Source organism: Alosa alosa, chromosome 9, assembly GCF_017589495.1.
Source record: "Alosa alosa isolate M-15738 ecotype Scorff River chromosome 9, AALO_Geno_1.1, whole genome shotgun sequence".
Taxonomy (NCBI): Eukaryota; Metazoa; Chordata; class Actinopteri; order Clupeiformes; family Clupeidae; genus Alosa; species Alosa alosa.
This window is the reverse complement of record NC_063197.1, coordinates 26125154-26144754: the sequence shown is the minus strand read 5'-3', so window position 1 is coordinate 26144754 and position 19601 is coordinate 26125154. Positions and strand designations below refer to the sequence as shown.

At 47.3% G+C, this 19601-nt stretch overlaps 1 protein-coding gene across 1 annotated transcript; it reads left to right on the top strand.

Annotated features, from left to right (window-relative positions):
- Nucleotides 1-4966: 4966 nt before the first annotated feature.
- Nucleotides 4967-18255, top strand: abl2 (c-abl oncogene 2, non-receptor tyrosine kinase). Its single transcript, XM_048253073.1, is given in 12 exon segments — nt 4967-5191; nt 6549-6713; nt 9646-9941; nt 10780-11052; nt 11510-11594; nt 11871-12048; nt 12288-12472; nt 12687-12839; nt 13234-13323; nt 13613-13822; nt 16491-17756; nt 17759-18255. Coding segments are annotated over 12 exon segments (3513 nt in total). The 5' UTR covers nt 4967-5061; the 3' UTR covers nt 18241-18255.
- The last annotated feature ends 1346 nt before the right edge of the window (nt 18256-19601 follow it).

The window sequence follows — 19601 nt, the reverse complement described above, 5'->3', positions numbered from 1 at the left end:
ACACACACTGAACAGCATTGATGCGCCAAGCGACAAACACGCAGGCACACACTTCATACACGTGGGCACATACATTCACTGTGGCATGCATAAGGGCCATATGGCGTAGTCCTTTACAGTGGAACTTGTGTCATAACAGCTGCTGGATCAGGCCGGGCAGAAGGTGTTTTTCTTCCTCAGTGAAGGCCAGGCCTTGGGCGGAGGCTTTCAGCCTACACCCACTGAACAGACCTTGGCAAGAACATGCCACTTGGGTTAGTTGGAGCAATTCAAAAATTACCCATTTCTTCTGGATTCTCTGTTGGTCAGCAGCACACCTGAATCACTTATTTTCCTGGAGCTTTGCTGTGGTTTCTTAGATGTTTGCTTTTTTGTTTTGTTTTGTAGGATAAGAACTAAGAGCTGCTAAAAATAAAGCTGTCTTTGGTCTTGACAGGAGACCTCACTTCTCATGCCCAATTAGTTGGCTCCCAAAGAGTATGTAGGTGCTCTGTACGTCACACACGCTGCCTGCCTGGTGACTCTGCGTGATGTTGGTAGACCTCACAGGATGTGAAGGTGATTATGGAAAATTCATTACTTTGCAGTTATTCCCGGAGGCTACTTCGCTGAATATATGGCGTAGTGATGAAACAAGGTGCTACTAAGGAATTTAATAAGGATTGCAAACATCCTGTAAAGGTTAGATTGTAGGAAGAACAATGAACACACATTTTCCCCTAACAATGGTCAGTACCATACACATTCATTGTTTGGGCAGTTTGTTTACTTTCAATGTCTGTCTTTCTGGTTCTGCCCTTTTTCTGCCTTTCTGTACCATGGAGCTTAGAGCTACTGCTGACACATGGCAGAGGGAGAGTGAACCATCTGCTATGGAGTTAAGTTGTAGCTTACAGACCACCCCACACACACACACACACACACGCCCACACACGCCACGCACACACACACGTAGACACGCACACACTTGCCATATACACACAAGCACGCGCACACACACACACACTCCTGCTGTCCGGTGAGCTCAAGTTTCCCTTCATATCACACGTGGGGGTTGTGGCCCACCAGACCCGTCGTGGCCATGGAGAAGTGTGCTCACTCGGTTCGCCGTCCAGCCACACTCTCTCGGAAACTCTGACTTCAGATGCCACATCAAAGTGTGAAGGGGAGGCTACTGGCTTCTGCTTCAAACTTACCAAGCTAATAGGAGTCACTCCTTTTACTTAGTGTGTGTGGGTGTGTGTGTTTCCATGGGTCTCGCTGTGAGAATCAAACATCTACTTAATTCCTCTGAGAAGTAAACTCTGGACTCGTGGGTGAGTGTGTTTCTTGGGAGTATTCAGTCAGTCGGTCAGTTGCCTCAGTCCTCTGAAGAGAAAAAAATGGTGAAGCATCAGTAGGACCAGAGAAGAACAACAGAGGGGGTTTTATTTGGAACTCAAGAAGACTAAAGCTGAGCATTTGTCTGGGGAGTGGAGGCCATGTACTGGGAGCTCTGGCTGAGCCAGGTGACTGGACCTGGTTACAGGAAAGACCTGCACTCCCTTCTCCTGGTAAACAAAGGTGGGATAGGCTATGTGGTGTGTGTGTCTGTGTGTGTGTGTGTGTGTCTGTGTGTGTGTGTGTGTGTGTGTGTGTGTGTGACTAAGTTCTATTTGAGTGTGTGCCAATAGTGTGGTTGTGTTATTTAACTAACTCCAGCGCCCTCCACATGCGCTGACTGGCCCCTGACGCTAGCGCTGCTATACATGTTGACATGTTGCGTAAAGGATACCACTGCTGGATTTAACTGTTTATGTACAGCACAGGCCAAAAGTTTGGACACACCTTCTCATTTCAATGCGTTTTCTTTATTTTCATATTTTATATTATGAATAAATGCAAAGTTATTTGGCCCACAGATGAATATTTGTCAAGTTATGGCTTGCTGAATATGGTATTAAATAAAATAAAAATAGCAACTTTGAAGAAACTAGAATATAAGACATGTTTTCAGTTATTTCACACTTTTTTGTTAAGTACATAATTCCACTTGTGTTCATTAATAGTTTTGATGAATCTACAATGTAAATAGTCATGAAAATAAAGGAAACACATTGAATGAGAAGGTGTGTCCAAACTTTTGGCCTGTACTGTACATACACCTGTGGTGATCTTCAAATCACTCTCCGCTTTACTATGTGCTAATGATTTATCTGCCCCCGTTCACCAGATAAATGGTCAATATTATGCTATTAGCAAGTTCTTGGGTAATTTGAAAAAAAAAAAAAAAAAAATTTAAAGTTATCTGAAAACCTTTTTCTAGGAACTGATCTGATGTTGCACAAAGGGGAAAAAGCCTGAAGCTATAAGATTGTGGGTATCACTATAGTTATTTCAACATGGAACTCAGATTCTTTTGTAATGATGGTGCCGAACAGGTGATGACCGATGGCATGCTTGTGAGAAAACGTAAAAGCTGCTCGTCATAGAGGTCATTGTAGAATGGGTGACGTGGTCTTGCCTACCATGCCGTGTGTCTAATATTTAGTTAGCCTACTCAGACAAATGTTGCTGGGCTAAAATGCTTATTGGCCATAGAATAATGACCAGATAGTACATTAGCCAGAGGCCTACATCAGTGGGCTAAATGAAGATGATGTGGTGGTTGTGGACTAGCAGACCAGCAGTTGAATTAAATCATGTGGCTTATAACACCTTAGTTTGTAACACCTTTACACTTCCTCGTTGTTGCAGAAAGCACATCACAATCCCTTCAAGGGGTGGATGGGAAATGTAGGCTAGTTAATCAATCTACTAACAGTATGCTGTGTGGATAAGAGAAAAGGAGCATCTGCATTTTTGACTATTGAAAATCATCAACCTTCAGGATTTCTAAATATCCTGTTTTAATAACCGTGCCAGCGCCCCATATTAAACTTGTTTATAGGCTTAGTCGTTGTTCTATCAGTGTTTACACTTGCTGTTAGTCACGCTGACAAACATGGTATCTCTGTGTGATAGAGGCCATTGGAATGTTCACTATGTAGTTTTGTTTAATTATGAAACTTGAATGGAAGTTCTCTCCTCTTTTTCTTTCCTTCGCTCTCTCTCTCTCTTTCTTGCAACACTAGGTGTGTGTGTGTGTGTGTGTGTGTGTGTGTGTGTACTACTACTAGACTACACTTTCGATTGATGTATTGAGATTGGTATCCTTCCTATCTCCTTCTCCTGCTCTACTCATTAATTATCCTCCCCTCATCTGTCAGTAGGATTGAACTAACAATTATTTTCATTATTGAATAATCTGTTGATTATTTTCTCAATTATTCTATTAGTTGTTTGATTGCGGAAAAAATAATGTTTCCTAAAGCACATTATGTCCTAAAATGCCTTATTTTGTTCACATGCCAAAAATATTTAGTTTTAGGGCTGCAGCTATCGATTCTTTTTGTAATCGATTAAAATAGCACTTTATCGATCGATTAATCGGATATTTTTTTGTTTTGCATTTTTAAACAACCAAAACAAATAATGCATAACGAAAATGACATGGCTGTAAAATGATCAAGCAATTGGCACAGAGGCATTTATTCTAACTCCAACATCAGGCTACAAAACTAAGACCATTTATTGCAATTTACCCATTTAGTGTTTATAAGTGCCAACAATTAAATAATGTTCAAAATGCTCTCTGTAAAATTGCAGCCTCTTGTGCATGACTTAGTATGGATTAACAAAGTTGTCCATACTATGTTGTGAAGTGCTGGGAGGGAGAAGAGGGAAAGCAATTTAATGTATTAATATGCACAACAAGTTTCATGCTGTAATCTAGACCTGACATCAAAGTAAAAATCTGTTTTATGTAGATTTCTACACCTGCAGCACTTACCATTAGGCTACTAACAAATAACAAAATTTCTGGGGTGAGCCTATTCGCTATGGCAACCTGTGTGTGTGTGTGTGTGTGTGTGTGTGTGTGTGTGCACGCGTGCGGTGCGTGAGGGAAGATGAGGGTGCATGCATGTGTGTATGAGAAGGGGTTCTTTTTTAGGCATAGTGTCTTGTAATTGAACGTGAATAAGTTTACTACTTAAAAACATCAAAGCTAAACATATCACGACATCGCTACAAATACAGTATGTGATTAAAATAAGCCAACATCAATGTAGGCTGTAGGCTACGTAGATAGATGGCCTACTTTATTGACGCTTGGTGAAACAGCATGGAGTGGATGTTTTCGGTTCAGATGCTTGTTCTTTTCCTTTTTGAGTATGTAATGATCCCAAAACTTTACTTGAAAACTTTAGACATTCTCTGCCATTTATGGACATCTTGACTCCGCCATCGCGCCAGCTAAATTCAGAATGTATCACGATTCACACGCTAGTGGTGTGCTTCCTGAACAATGGTCCGTGGTGGAACAATCAGATCCCTCATGTAATCGAGGCTTCGAGGCAGGGTTTTTTTTCGAAAGTAATTTTGTAATCGAAGTTATTTGGCGTAACTCGATGAATCGCTTCAGCCCTATTTAGTTTACTGTTATAGTGGAGTAGATACAAATATTCAAGTTTAAGAAGCTGCGATCAGAGAAATGAGGTATTCTCCTTAAAAAAAAAGATACAAATCGATTAATCGATTACCAAAATAGTTACCGCTTTATTTTGTAGTTGACAACTAATCAAATAATTGATAATTGTTGCAGCCCTCTCAGTCGGTCTTTTGTTTAATCTACTCGCGGCCATTTCTTTCTCTCCCTTTTCCACTTTTCAAACCCTTCCCCCCCCCCCCCCCCCCCCCCCCCCCTCTCTGTTGGTAAGCAGTTGCCCAGGCTTGCAAGACAGCTGTGGAGTCTGTGTGTGTGTGTGTCTAGCAAGGAGCCCGCATAATTTTCCGACCACGCAGCCCAGCCACTCCCCTCATTCATTTAAAAGCCAGAGGTTCTGGGGGGAAAAAGCAGCAGTGAGTAAAGAATTCCTGGCAGAGCGGAGATAGTCACCTCTTGAGTTCAGGAGTGTCCCACCACGTCTAAGAGAAAAACGCGAAAACCCGATTCCCATAAGAGAGCGTGGCCTACAGAGTATGACTCTGAGGACCCTACCACCCAGCAGCAGTTTCGAGGAAGAGCGGGCCTGGCTCACGGGCCACCCTTGCCCCAGCGTCAAAAATGCAATCTACAGCCGCCTCTCCGTCTCAGGTGCCCCCAGCACAGGTGAGCCGAGCGCCCTGCCCTGGGTGGGAACCATACCTCTCGTACCAGGCCGTGTCTGGGCCTGCCTTGCCCTGCCCTTTGCCACCGATAACAGCTCTTGAGTTGGTGTCTAGCGACGGGGAACGTCAGCCAGCAAGGGGTTTGGACTAAGTGGAGAATTAAGTGTCATGATGGAATGGATGGAGTCTGATGTTGAAAGAATTAGAATCAAACTGACATGGGTAAAGCTTGAGTTTGTTTAGTACTGGTTGACAATGAGTGACGTTGTGTTCCCTGTTGGTAGTTTGAATAGGTTTGCGATCAGAGTTTATTTACCATGAGCAAAGGGAGTAAACGCTAAAACCTAACATGGCTTTCTGGTCAACTTCAACGTCTGCTGCCTGTTTGTCAGTTTATTTTTTGTTTTTTTTAAGTTATTATTATTATTGGACAATAATGTCACTAGTACTTGTGCAAGGAGCTCTTATTCCTCTAAAATGTTTCTTCTTGTGTGTCTTTTTGTCTGTGATCTGTGTAATGTGTCCTCACAACCTTTCCTCTCATGCTGTCCATCCATCTGTCAGACCTTCTGATGCTAACTGAGATAGCTCTCTTGTTAGCCATCTCTTTCAGTTCTCATCTCTCTTGCTCTCCTCTCTATCTCTGACTATTTTAGGGCAGCGCAGAGGTCAATTGGCCTCTCTTTCTCCATCTCTCTCTCTCTCTCTTTTTTTTCTCTTCCCCCTGTTCCTGGAAGTCTCTTGATATTCCTTGACGGCTTCAGTTCTCACCCCTTCTTCTGTCACACTAACATGGTCAGTGTTCATTCTTAGCTTTTTCTCTTTGTCTTGGCTGATCCTCAAAGGACTTTCCGAACTCACTATTACACACTTTCAGCTTTCTGCTTTCTTGAACTCACTTCCTTCGCACTTAATACTCTCTCACTCCATCTAACTCTTCTCAGAAAAGTGAGAGAATGTGTGAAGGAAAGGGCACTCTCCATCTCTTCTGCCACTCCTATTTCAAACCGGCTCATTTATCATCCTCCTACCATCAATAAGTGAGTGTTGGATTTATGTCTGTTATTCCAATTTGGAACCACAGAACACTTCACTCCTCTTATTTCTATCAGCAATTTTTTTTTTTTTTTTTTTTTTTTTTTTTTTTTTTTTTTTTTTTTTTTTCCTTTTGCTCTACTCTTAACAGAGTCTATGCACTGATGTCTTTGTGTTCTCTACATCAGAGGTCTTTGTCCTCTCCGATGTCTCTTCTCTTGTCCTCTGCTCATCTCCCATTGCCTCATGCCTCACACCACCATCTCGCCGGCACCGTTTTAGCCTCCTTCTCACCAACTCTCTTTATCTCTCTGTCCCTGCAGAGGCCCTGCACCGGCCGTTTGGGCTGGACTCGGCGGCGTTGACCGAGGCTGTGCGCTGGAGCTCCAAGGAGAATCTGCTGGGCGCCACCGAGAGCGACCCCAACCTCTTCGTTGCACTTTATGATTTTGTCGCCAGTGGCGACAACACACTAAGCATTACGAAAGGTATGTATTTCCAGAGGAGTGTCCCAACACCTCAGTTTACCTGGGGTCACAGTTGTATTCAGTGGTTGTACTGACTTATATATCGTATAGAGACTAAGTACATTTTAATTGCATCGTAAGTGCATTTTAAGAGTACACATTGTTGGAGCTTGGAGGACTTGAGTTGTCTTATGGAGAATACACTGCACTGATTGCACTGATTATGACATGGCCATGTCACCTCTAAAGGTTTTTTCACAATTTAGCTAAAATATGGCCTGGTCACCATGTTGGACTTTGTCAGCTTTAGCTAGCCACATTAGCATTAACGGACCATAAGAACCAGACTGTAGGCCATAAATACAACACTGATTTAGAAGAATACATCATAGACTTAGTATGTAGACACATTTCTTAAACTGTGTTCTCACGGTCAGTTCACATTCTGGATTTGGAGACCTACAGGAACACTACTACAGTAGTTCCTCCTATTGGTACCCCCACCCGAAATCTAATGAGTCTTGCCCCCCTTCCTCACCTCGCTGGGGTGCCTCAGGGAGCGGCCCTTAGGGCGCTGATGATTTGTGATGACTCGCGGGCTCCGGCAGCCAGCGCTGATACCAGCAGGAGCCTGAGATATTGCTCACGCAGCGATGAGTCTGGCCACAGAGGATGTGTGCTGAGAGACCATCCCTCTCTCTTTGCTCACATTTCTGTCCTTTGTCTCATCCTTTTTAATGGCTCTTTTTTTACTCAGTTTTATCCCCAAAGTAACCTCTTCGTTTAACCCACACCTCCAGCCCTCCCCCAAAATATTAGGGATCAAAGGGGGAACCCACCCAAGGGGGACTGGCTTAAAATGCCCTTGCTTTAGAAGCTGAACGACCTTGTCGCCTGCGCGCTCGCTCGCTCTAATTTTTTTATTAAATCCTCCTCTCCTGATTTAAATTTTAATCAGGAAAAGAGAAGCCCATTTAAAAACTAAAGCACAACTTAATTGCCCACAGTCCCCAGCGTGCCTTGGCTGTAATGCCTTAAGCGTGAGTCAGCCAGAGGAGTGTGTGTGTGTGTGTGTGTGAGTGCGCGAGAGAGAAAGAGGAGCAGTTTTAGTGCAGACACACCCCTCCCCTCTCACAGCCAGTCTAATGCCCGTTTAATGGCTAATCCCTTCAGCTGTAATGCTGGCAGGTGGGTAAACAGGAGGGCTGCTCACATCTGAGGGAGATGGGAGTTAGCGGCGCGCCTAGGCCCTAATCGCTGGTTCTCGTCTGGGCCTCGTTCATGCCTTCGCCTGGTAATAGCCCCGGTCATCTGGAGCTCAGTGGTGTGTTGCGCCCAAGCTCGCAGCGCTGGCGATGGGTGACCCCGCCGGCTCAGCGTCAGCCACACTGCAGCGGTCTAGACATTCGCTGGGGCCTGTCGGAAATCGCCCCAGCTGGAACAGGGCGTGGGAGCAAACGTGAGCCTTTTCCGCGCTTGGCTGGGCGGCAGATGGAGACTCGGTCAGTAGGCGCGCCAGTCAGAGGCACGGGCACCAAACAAGGGGGATGAGTTTCTGCACGCTCAGGTCTGCCCGGCCAGCAGGACACAAAGAAAGAAGGTGTGTGTGTGTGGGGAGATGGCACCAGGTATGCTTACCCGACATCAGTCATTATCATCATGGCAGGCGCCGAGCTGATCCAACATCAGCAGTTGTTTTACTCTTACTTTTACTCTTGTTTTATCTCTTGAGAGACACACACACACACACACAATCAGAATCAGAGAGGGAAGCGGCAGCTAGTTGTGATTAAGCCTCTCTGAGTGAAAGTGTTGATGCACGCGGAGCCTCTCCCGGCCCATATCCTGACCTGACCTCATTCACAAGGACCTTACTGGCCCGAGGATCCTTCATCAGCACTCTCTCTTAGCCGATTAGGGACCAGGAGAGAGAGGAATCGGTGAGGACTACAAGAGAGGCAAAGCAAAGCAAAGGAGAGGAGAGGAGAAGACGTGAGCCGAGAGTAACATCAAGAGTGAGGAAAGAGAGGAGGAGGGCGAACAAGAGAAAGGGACTTATGGATAAGAGAGACTCTTTAGAGCATGAGTGAGTAGGGAGATTCAGCAGCATTTGCGCCTCGGGAGACGCGTGTGTGTTTGTGTTTCTCTGTGTGTGTGTTTGTGTTTCTGTGTGTGTGTCAGTACTTGCTTTGTCCTCCTTAAATGGGCATGGCTCCAGAGCAGCCCTAAAAAAAGAGAGAGCGAAAGGAGGTCACACCCAGAGACTGGGTCAACAAGTGCCTGTCCCTTGCCTGATCCCGTGCCCTCCAAGTGCCCAAGACGCCTTGCGTAAGGAGCTCAGGCGTCTAGCCGTAGCGAAGCCGGCGGGGCAGAAAAACCTCTGCGTGGCTTAAGGACTGTTGGACACGGACATAGAATTTTAGAACCTTCAATTGTTGCGGAACTTAGAATGTTCAAAAACCTACACCTTTAAGGGTTAAGGACGGTTGGACACGGACAGACGGAGATAGCCTGGGAGTGGGCGGAGCACAGTGAGCGGACAGTCCCCTCCGGAGAAGAGAGCCAGAATGCTGTGTGGACTGACGGCTGGCGTTGAGAAGCACTGGATTGGTATGCCATTGTAGATAACGTGGTTTTGTTGCTCATGAGGTGAGGTTAGGAGAGGGTTTCTGCTTTGAGATCAGCCCATGGATATTGGGATAAACGAATGGGAGCATACAGAAGGTGTAAAGGCTGACTGGAGACCAAAGTCTGTACTTTTGAAAAAGGGAGCTCTGGCATTTTGGTATTTAATATGGATCTTGAAAATGTCTTTTTTTCCACTCCTCCTCTACTCTTGTCCCTCCCTTTTTCCTCATTTCTTTTTTTCCTCCTCTCATCCTTCCTCTGTTATCTCCTCCACTTTCTCCTCCTCCTCCTCTTCCTCCTCCTCCACCCCCCTCCTCTTCCTCAGGTGAGAAGCTGCGCGTTCTGGGCTACAACCAGAATGGCGAGTGGAGCGAGGTGCGCTCCAAGAACGGCCAGGGCTGGGTACCCAGCAACTACATCACGCCGGTCAACAGCCTGGAGAAGCACAGCTGGTACCACGGGCCAGTGTCGCGCAGCGCCGCCGAGTACCTGCTCAGCAGCCTCATCAACGGCAGCTTCCTGGTGCGCGAGAGCGAGAGTAGCCCCGGGCAGCTGTCCATCTCGCTGCGCTACGAGGGACGCGTCTACCACTACCGCATCAACACCGCCTCCGACGGCAAGGTGGGCAAAACTCTTAATGGATGGTGGTGTCCGGTTTCTTTTTTTTCCCCTGTCTTTTGCACTCTTATTTTTCTGTCTGTCCTTCTCTTCCTCTGTGATTCTCTCTCTCTCTCTCTCTCTCTCTCTCTCGTTGGTCTTGTTTCTGTCAGTCTTCCGTCCCTGATGTGTTATCCCATGAGCTTGGGCTCATGTCCGTGTGACAGCTGAATGGGTGCATGATCACACACAACATTCCCCTCTGTGACTCGTCCAGACATTCTCAGCTTTAGCCTCCTCAGTGCAACTCTATCTAGTCCTGGTAGTAGCCGGCTTGTGTATAAATGTTCTCTTACACTGTTTGGTCTGCCCATCTCACTATTATTCAGTGAGTGTCCATCTCTCATCTCTCTCAGTTGCTCTCTCTCTCTCTCTCTTTTTTTTTTTTTTTTTTTCTTTCTTTCTTTCTTTCTTTCTCTCTAGCTCCCTGAATCGATACCACACACACTCTGAGTCCACCACACTGCTTGTCTTAATTCTCTGAATCAATGATGCCCTCTCCAGCCCTTTTTGTTTCACTTTGCCTGTCTTCCTTTTCCGCTCTGCATTCCTTCCTTGACTCTTCTATCCATCTATCTGTCTCTCTTTTTTTTTTTCTCTCGCCCTTTTCGCTCTCCTAATCTCTGCTTCGTACATGCCTGTCCCTTTGGGCTTGTTATTCCTTCTTCTCCCCTTTCACCCCCCAAGTCCTAATCCCTCTCTCTTTAAGCCCTCCATGTTTTCCCTCTTCCCCTTATCCCTCTCTTAATCTCGCCATCTCATCTCTTCCCCCCTCTCGTTCTCTCTCCCCCCTACCTGGCAGGTGTACGTGACGTCGGAGAGCCGCTTCAGCACGCTGGCGGAGCTCGTGCACCACCACTCGACGGTGGCCGACGGCCTGGTGACCACGCTGCACTACCCGGCGCCCAAGCGCAACAAGCCCACCGTCTACGGCGTGTCGCCCATCCACGACAAGTGGGAGATGGAGCGCACCGACATCACCATGAAGCACAAGCTGGGCGGCGGGCAGTACGGTGAGGTGTACGTGGGCGTGTGGAAGAAGTACAATCTCACCGTGGCCGTCAAGACACTCAAGGTACGGGATGGTCAACTGTGTGTGTGTGTGTGTAATGGGTTCATTAATTGGCATTGTTTTGTGGAAGGTGCGCAAGATTAGTGGGAGCAAGATCCTGGGTGCTTTTGCTTGTGTAGCTCTGACATGAAACTGATATTTTTGCAGTGGCATATTGCCACCTACTGGCCATTTGATGTATTACAACCCAATTTGCCTTCACAATTTGCCTCCATTCATTAGATAGATAGATAGATAGATAGATAGATAGATAGATAGATAGATAGATAGATAGATAGATAGATAGATAGATAGATAGATAGATAGATAGATACTTTATTGATCCCCAAGGGAAATTTCAAGATTAGCTATTCATTAGGTCTTCATATTAATAGCTTTTTGTGACCGAGGGTTCAAAACATAATTTACTGCAGTGAATGTTATCCTGATTTCCCATGTTTCCTGTGCTCTGTGTGTTTAGGAAGACACTATGGAGGTGGAGGAGTTTCTAAAAGAGGCTGCTGTCATGAAGGAGGTGAAGCATCCCAATCTGGTGCAGCTACTCGGTAAGCCCCCCATACGCAGCCTCAGCCAGCCCTTCACAGTGATTATACTTTCCCTTAGCACTCACAAGATTAATAATACTCTGCTGTGGCCTAATACATACATATATATATATATATATATAAAAATCCCTTTTTCACTGTAGTCATCAGATTCTCTTGTCATTGTCCACATCTTTAGAATACAGATAACTCCGAAAACGCCAATCTCTCTCCCTGTAGTGAGCACTTATGTGTGTGCCTTTTATGTGTGTTAATGTCTTTCTCTCCAACTTAAAGGTGTGTGTACACTGGAGCCCCCCTTCTACATCGTGACTGAGTACATGCCCCACGGGAACCTCCTGGACTACCTACGTGAGTGCGACCGTGAGGAGGTGACTGCAGTGGTGCTGCTCTACATGGCCACGCAGATCTCCTCCGCCATGGAGTACCTGGAGAAGAAGAACTTCATCCACAGGTGAGGGCTCCACAGGACAGATCTTAGATTCCACAAAGCCATATTTATGAGTATTGAAATATAATGGAAACATAATGAAAAACATAATGAAATATTTGTAATAAGTCTGTGCTATCAACATTTAAACTTCATGGGAAGTAGCCCATAGTAGTATCATCTTGTTATTTGTAGTGTAGCCTTTTGGACTATTTTAATGTCACTGACCATGCTGGGCTTTGTTACTGTGTCCTCTCCTGCAGGGACCTGGCGGCACGTAACTGTCTGGTGGGCGAGAACCACGTGGTGAAGGTGGCGGACTTTGGGCTGAGTCGGTTGATGACTGGGGACACGTACCAGGCCCACGCCGGAGCTAAATTCCCCATCAAGTGGACCGCTCCGGAGAGCCTGGCCTACAACACCTTCTCCATCAAGTCAGACGTCTGGGGTGAGTCAAGAACACACAACTTCTCCTTCTCATGTCCCTTGTTCTTTTGTCTGTCTGTCCCTTAAACAGCTAGTTTTCCTTCCTTACTGTAATACTCATGTAATGAGCAAGTATAGACAGACATTTAGCACTGGGCTTCTTGGGTTAGTTCTCATTTCCCTGATATTAGTGAAAGTACATGGTGTCTGATCGTTCTCTCTGGTTTGTATTTCAGCATTTGGTGTGCTGCTGTGGGAGATTGCCACCTACGGCATGTCCCCATACCCGGGCATCGACCTGTCCCAGGTGTACGACCTGCTGGAGAAGGGCTACCGCATGGAGCAGCCCGAGGGATGCCCACCCAAAGTCTACGAGCTCATGAGGGCCTGTGAGTACCACATACATACACAATGATGGATATGCGCTAGCACAAGTAGGGAAGCTAAGTATGTAGATAGTATGTAAGTATGTCAATGTATGTCAACTTTTGGTAATGTTGCAGCAAATTTGCAGCAATGTCATTATGCAAATTAGGTTTGCCATTATTGGCTAAGTGTGATGGCAAATCACTGGCGAACACATTTGCCACTAGTGGCAAACTTCTCATTGTTGCCAGAACTTTGCTGGAAGGTTGCCTTTAGTGGCCAACACTGGCAGTGATATTTTCTAGTGAACTCATTTGTTTCCCCACAAAGGTTTGCTGCAAATCTGCCGCATACATTTAATTTTTTGTAAGGGGTGTCATTCTCCGTCCTAAACTGGATCTTCTGTCTCTTGCCCAGGCTGGCAGTGGAGCCCCATGGACCGGCCCTCCTTTGCCGAAACCCACCAGGCCTTTGAGACCATGTTCCACGACTCCAGCATCTCAGAAGGTACTAGCTCTCTCCTCTCCATGCCTTTCATATACACACAGACTGAGACTGATACACAGACTGACTTACTTATGTTCAGGCCAAACATAAAACAGACCCAAAATTCACACTGTAGAACATGAAAACGTCTCCTTCTCACGATAGCTTGAGGGACTTGGCTTCAATTTTCTGAACATTATGCGGAACTGCTCATTGTTCAAAATGACATGGAGCCCATTTCTCATCACATGTAATAACCCCTCTACTCTCTCCCATCCCTTCTCTCTCTCTCTTTTCTTTACCCGCGCAGAGGTGGCAGAGGAGCTGTGTAAGACCTCTAGCCAGGGGGCTTCCTCTCACTCCTTCGGCCACGACATGCCACTCCTGCCCTCCAAGGTGTCCTCCCGGACCCTGCGCAAGCACGCCGAGAACAAGGAGAACATCGAGGGCGGCCTGGATGGACGAGGCGACTCGGAAGAAAGAGGAGGAGGAGGAGGAGGAGGAGGGCTGGGCCCCGCAGGTACGCCATCACGCTCCCGCAGACTCCAGCGCAGGCTCCGTCGGATGGGCCGTATCTTCATCGACTGAGACAACGCCACACCACGCCACGCCACTCAGTGCCTACACAGCGGCAGGCAGAAATGAGCAGCACACACCCACTGAACAGGACGGCATATAGTCATTTGATTCCTAACATTAGCGCACACATAGCCAACTAGCAAGTCATTTGTGAAAAACCAAAACACAGAGCCACACATTCATTTGTGCCAGGGTTGTGCAGAATTCCAAAATTGAATTGAAACTGGCTCTTAAATTCCAATTCAATTATTGAATTTCACTTGCATTTCAATTGAGGTAGCAAACAGGAAGTAAAATTGCAATTCGAATTTTGCACAACCCTGATTTGTGCCTATAAATGTAAGCACAAATACCTTGTCCTGGAGGAACACTGTGGAACAGTGTATCTGTACAGCAGAGATGTAAAAGTCCAGCTTCAGAAAGTAAAAGTCCTGCCATGTATTGGTTCTACTTGTGGGCTTAGCACAGGTAATTTCGCTAACTAGATGATCTACACAGCCATACTCTACCTGCGCTTGGTACTTAATGCTTCTTTGCACTTCTGGTTGGATGTCAACATTTGGCTTTTTCATTGGCTCTGTACCTGTACTCCGCTAAATGGCAATAAAGTTGAATCTAATCTAATCTAATCTACCTGTTTTAAGAGTTGTGCTAATTAGAATCAACAAAATGTGGCAGGACTTCTACTTTCTGAAGCCGGACTTTTACATCTCTGCTGTACAGTCAGTGTAAGAGGCACCATGTGAATTAGGAACTAAAGTATGCCATTTAGAAAACATTGGCAGCTTGTCAAGTGAAATGCAAAAGGGAACTCGTAGTCATACTTGATCAAAATGGTGGTCCTTGATTGTACTCTTTTCACATTCTCCTTCAGTATGCCTCAGTCTAGTCTCATGGTTTCACTTCATGAGTCATCCTAATAATCCTCCTCACTAACATGATTTCAAAGAGAGAAATCTGACGTTCTCCCTCACTACATCAAAGAGAGAGAAAACCTGGAGAGCGGCCCACTGGGGCAAATCCGCCTCCGCCCGCCCCCAGCACGCTTAATCCGATCAGTGCGCTTTATCTTCAGATTAAACAGAGTAGCTAATCTGGGCCTGTCTCTCCTTGGTGTTTGGCCGCTTTGGCCCTCCAACTCCCTACCTTAATCCCAGTGTCATCTGATCATCCTGCCACCCGCAGATTAGCCGCATCCTGCATGATGTGTCAACAACACCAATGCCTGTCCTGGCGTGGATTTGTGCTGCTCATCCTCCGATTTGCTGACTCATTGCTGATTTGATACCGAAATGCACTGAACGATTCACTAACAGGCCTTCCTATGTGTCATTTATAATTGGATTAAAGTAATTCTGAAGAGCTTGTCTATATTTGTAATGTTTTGTTATGATTATAAATAGCCTTATTTATTCTAACTAAGATGGCTACCATTTATGTGTTTATGTACAGTGTTTATATTGAATATACTCCATCCACACTTGAGCAGATTGATTTTGGTCTTTGCATTTAAATTAGGTGACATGCCTAATACAACCACTTAAAAAAGATATTTCTGTTTGTTCATTTCTGGTTGTTGGTTCATTCACTCCATAATGAAGTGTGGTCTCCACAAACAGGATGCATCCCTGAATGTACACCCACTAATCACCCTCACCCCCCCCATCACTCACCCATATAGAACCTTATATTTGAAGAATCTAACATCCCTAATCCCTCTGCATCTCCTCACACAAGCATGTGTTTTCACCCCATCACAATAGCCCATCTCTCCCCTGTTCACTCTATTCCCACACAAGTAGCTTCCTCCTATTGTCGGAAATCTATGATTGCAAGGCAGTTTTAGAGGCCGTATCCCTCAGGTATGAGCCCCGTGGGGGGTGGTTGGCAACACAGCGGAATAGACCAACCACAAAGACAGATAAGATGTATCTCTCTAGTGACGGGAAGGCTGTGCCAAACACTATGCTGACACACACTTTCACTCTGATGTGCTGATTCAGACAGTAACATAAGCCTCTGTTCCTCACTGCGTTATTGCTGCAAGCCAGCTATTAAAGCAGAACCTGCAGGCACATAGCCAGGGGGCTCCCATAGGACCGGCCAGAGGAAGAGCTAATGGCAGTTTCCTCTCAGGCCGGGTCCTTGTAGCGGAACCGATGAACAAAGTCCTCTGGTGCACGCTTCCATTTATACATGCATAAAATCCTATCTTGTCACAAAGGCACATTCAGGGAAAGACTAAAACCTCCTACAGCCAGGTTCCGGTTACAGTCTTATCCTATTAATAGCATGTCATTGTTATATATTAAGGCAGAGTGGAGGAAATGCGTCTTGTTGTATTTTTAGCACCTGGTTTCCCCCAAGGTAGGAAAGCGTGACAGATGAGAAAGTGATCATCTTAGCCATGACTCATCATGCTTTCAATCAGAGAAAAAGATGAAAATTATTATTTTCCTGGATGCACTTTACAGTCTTTCTGATCAGTTCTTCTGACAGTCTTGACAATTTCTGAGAATTTTCACAACTGGTGAAGCTGCATTAGTAAAGGTGGGGATTTTATGGGGGGCCATTTTTTGATCGTCCTCCATCTTGTCTCCTCTCTCCAGGCCTGATGGCGTCTCTGTTGGGAGGGGAGGGCCGTTCGGGCAGCTCCCCAGCGTTGCCGCGGAAGCAGCGCGACAAATCTCCCAGCAGCCTCCTGGAGGACGGCTCAGAGACCACCTTCACTCGGGACCGCAAGGCCGGCTTCTTCAGCTCATTCATGAAGAAGAAGTCTTCCTCCTCCTCCTCCTCCTCTTCCTCGCCCTCTGCCCATGCCCAGCAGAACCTTCCCATGCCCCCCAAGCGCAGCAGCTCTTTCCGAGAGATGGAGACGCAGCCCCACAAGAAGTACGAGCCCACGGCGGCCTTCTGCGCCCCACCGCCCCCAGACGGGCTTGGCTTCTCCCCGTCCCACGGCGAGGCCAACCACGTCCAGGCGCGCTGCTGCGGCGCCGCCTTCGGTCAGAAACCCGGTGCGCCCTCCGGTGGACAGGTAGGGGGTAGCAGCAGCGGCAGCAGCAGCGGTAGCAGCTGGGGAAGCCTGGCCGGCTTCTTCACTCCACGCCTGATCAAGAAGACCCTGGGGCTGCGCTCGGGTGGGGGCAAGTCCCAGAGCTCGGACGAGAAGCCCTTCCCCAGGTCCAACTCCACCTCGTCCATGTCGGCGGGGCTTCCCGATCTGGAGCGGATGGCTCTGACGCTGCCACGCAAGAGCAGCAGCAGCAGCAGCAAGCCCCCGCTGGAGCGGACGGCCTCCACCACCTCGCAGCCCGAGAATGGGGCTCCCGGCCGGCCGGCAGAAGCGCCGCTCATGCTCCGGAAGATGGACGAGGGCACGGCGCAGATCCGCGAGCGGCCCAAGGCCAAGCTGCTGCCGCGCGGCGCCTCGGCGGCCACCAGGGTACCAGGCGTAGGGGGCGAGGGAGATGGCGCCGGTCAGCAGGACACGATGGGGGGACAGGACAGGCAGGGCTGGTCGTCGCCATCGAAAAGTGGCTCAGCGGGCGTGCACAACCACAAGGTGCCGGTGGTCATCTCGCCCACGCTAAAACACAGCCCGGCGGACGTGCACCTGGTCGGGGTGGACTCGCAGGGCAACCGCTTCAAGCTGCTCACGGATCACCAGTCCGCCGATAGAGACCGGCCACGGCTGGTCAAGCCCAAGTGCGCACCCCCTCCTCCGCCCACGCTGCGCTCACTCTCGCAGCCCTACGGGGCGGAGGGGCCAGACGAGTTCCCTCCAGAGGTCAACGGCGCAGGGCGCACCACGCGTTCAACGCTCAGGCCGGGCGGAGGAGGAGGAGGAGGGGAGGGAGAGGGGAGGCGGCCGGTGCCCCTCCGCGGCCCCCGGCCCCCTCGCCCTCCTCCACTCCGACCAAGCTGGCCAACGGCGCCTCCACCACCACCCACACCTCCTCGGTGGCCTCCAAGGTGGCGTTGCGGCGGACTCGGCAGCAGGTGGAGCGCGTGCTCCCCGACAAGGTCAGCAAGGAGGCCCTGCTGGAGTGTGCCGACAGCCTGAGCAGCGCTCTCCACAGCAGCGCCGAGCCGGCGTCCAGCAGCTTGGTGCTGGATGCCGGGCACCAGCTCCTGGACTACTGCTCGGGCTACGTGGACTGCATCCCCCAGACGCGCAACAAGTTCGCTTTCCGCGAGGCCGTGGGCAAACTGGAGCTCAGCCTGCAGGAGCTACGCGCCTCCTCCGGGACAGGAGGTGGAGGAGGAGGAGGAGGAGGTGGGGGTTTAGGGAACACTCCCGCTTTGGACAACTTGCACAGCTGCATTAAAGAAATCAGTGACGTGGTGCAGAGGTAGCCACTGTGAAGACCTTACCCCATTTTCCCCTTTGACTCCCTCTGAACTTCCAATCTCTCAATATCTCCATTTTTATTTCAAACCACAGAAACACAACAAAATGGAAATGACAAAGTGGGTTTCTGTAACAAGTGTTTATTTAATCTTTTGGGGGGACAGAGAGTGCAAATCTCAGAAGTACCTCAGATACACACACAGACACACACACACACACACACAAACACACACACACAAACACACACACAAAATACTACAGACAGTCTCAGTATTGTTTACAGCTGATTCTCAGTATAGACCGGTGGAGAACACAGTTCTGAACATGTATATAAGCTCGTCATGTACACCAAACTACCAGTAGTTTGAGTTACTCAGATGACTATCTCTGACTGACTAAATCACATGCCAATCAAAACACATCATGTCAAAGTTCAGTCAATCAGGGTTACTGACCGCAACAGGCATGATGAGTCTACACATTCAAGTGCCACCAATGTCTTGAAACACGATAGTAGCGATAGAGGTTCACACCTTTGGGAGGAGTCCCACACGTGGCGACACTATAGATCACTCACATGCATATCTGTTGTAACTGGATGCCATCAAACCCCAGTGCACAAACCTCACAAGAACTGGTAGGGCTGTAGAACAGATGTGTGCTGTATGGGACAAGTGTAGATCAACGTTATTAATCCCCTGGACCATTCTACAAAGAGAGGGTACCATGTAGCCAGAAGTGTCTGTAGGTTCAGTTTAGTTGTTAACTTGTTTTCAGTTAGTTCCTTCATTGGTGATCAGCCAAAACCATTCATGGTCTATAGCCACAAGGTTAGCCCCCTTTGGTTAAATTGAGCCATATACATTTCATCTCAAGAGGAGTACTCGTGGTGCTATTTGAGTTTGTAAGTCACTCGTTAATGTTCTCATTTGCTGGGTGCAGGGTAGGGCCCTGTAACAATTAATGATTGGAAAGGGTCAGGCCGTGTGTGTATAGGAGAAGTTGCCTTCAGATTTGAACAGTACTGAAATCCATCAGTTCTGTCCCAATGTGCCTGGTTTGTCATACACTAAAATGCAACTCTGATCAATAGCATCTTAGGCCCATCACATTTCCAATTCATCACATTAAGAGCAAAGTTGAATTTCAGAGGTGCGTTTTCATTTTTTTATGTTTTCTATTATAATTTTATACCTGCACAAAAATTGTGCGGTAGCCTAATGGTTTCACTTTAGAATATGTTTGTGTATAAACTTGAATTTTTAAATTATTTTTATTAAAAGCACAGACATCATGTTTTTAAAAACCTTTTCTTTTGTAAATATTGTGCATTATTTCATGTCCAGGAAAGTTCATGGATGTCACA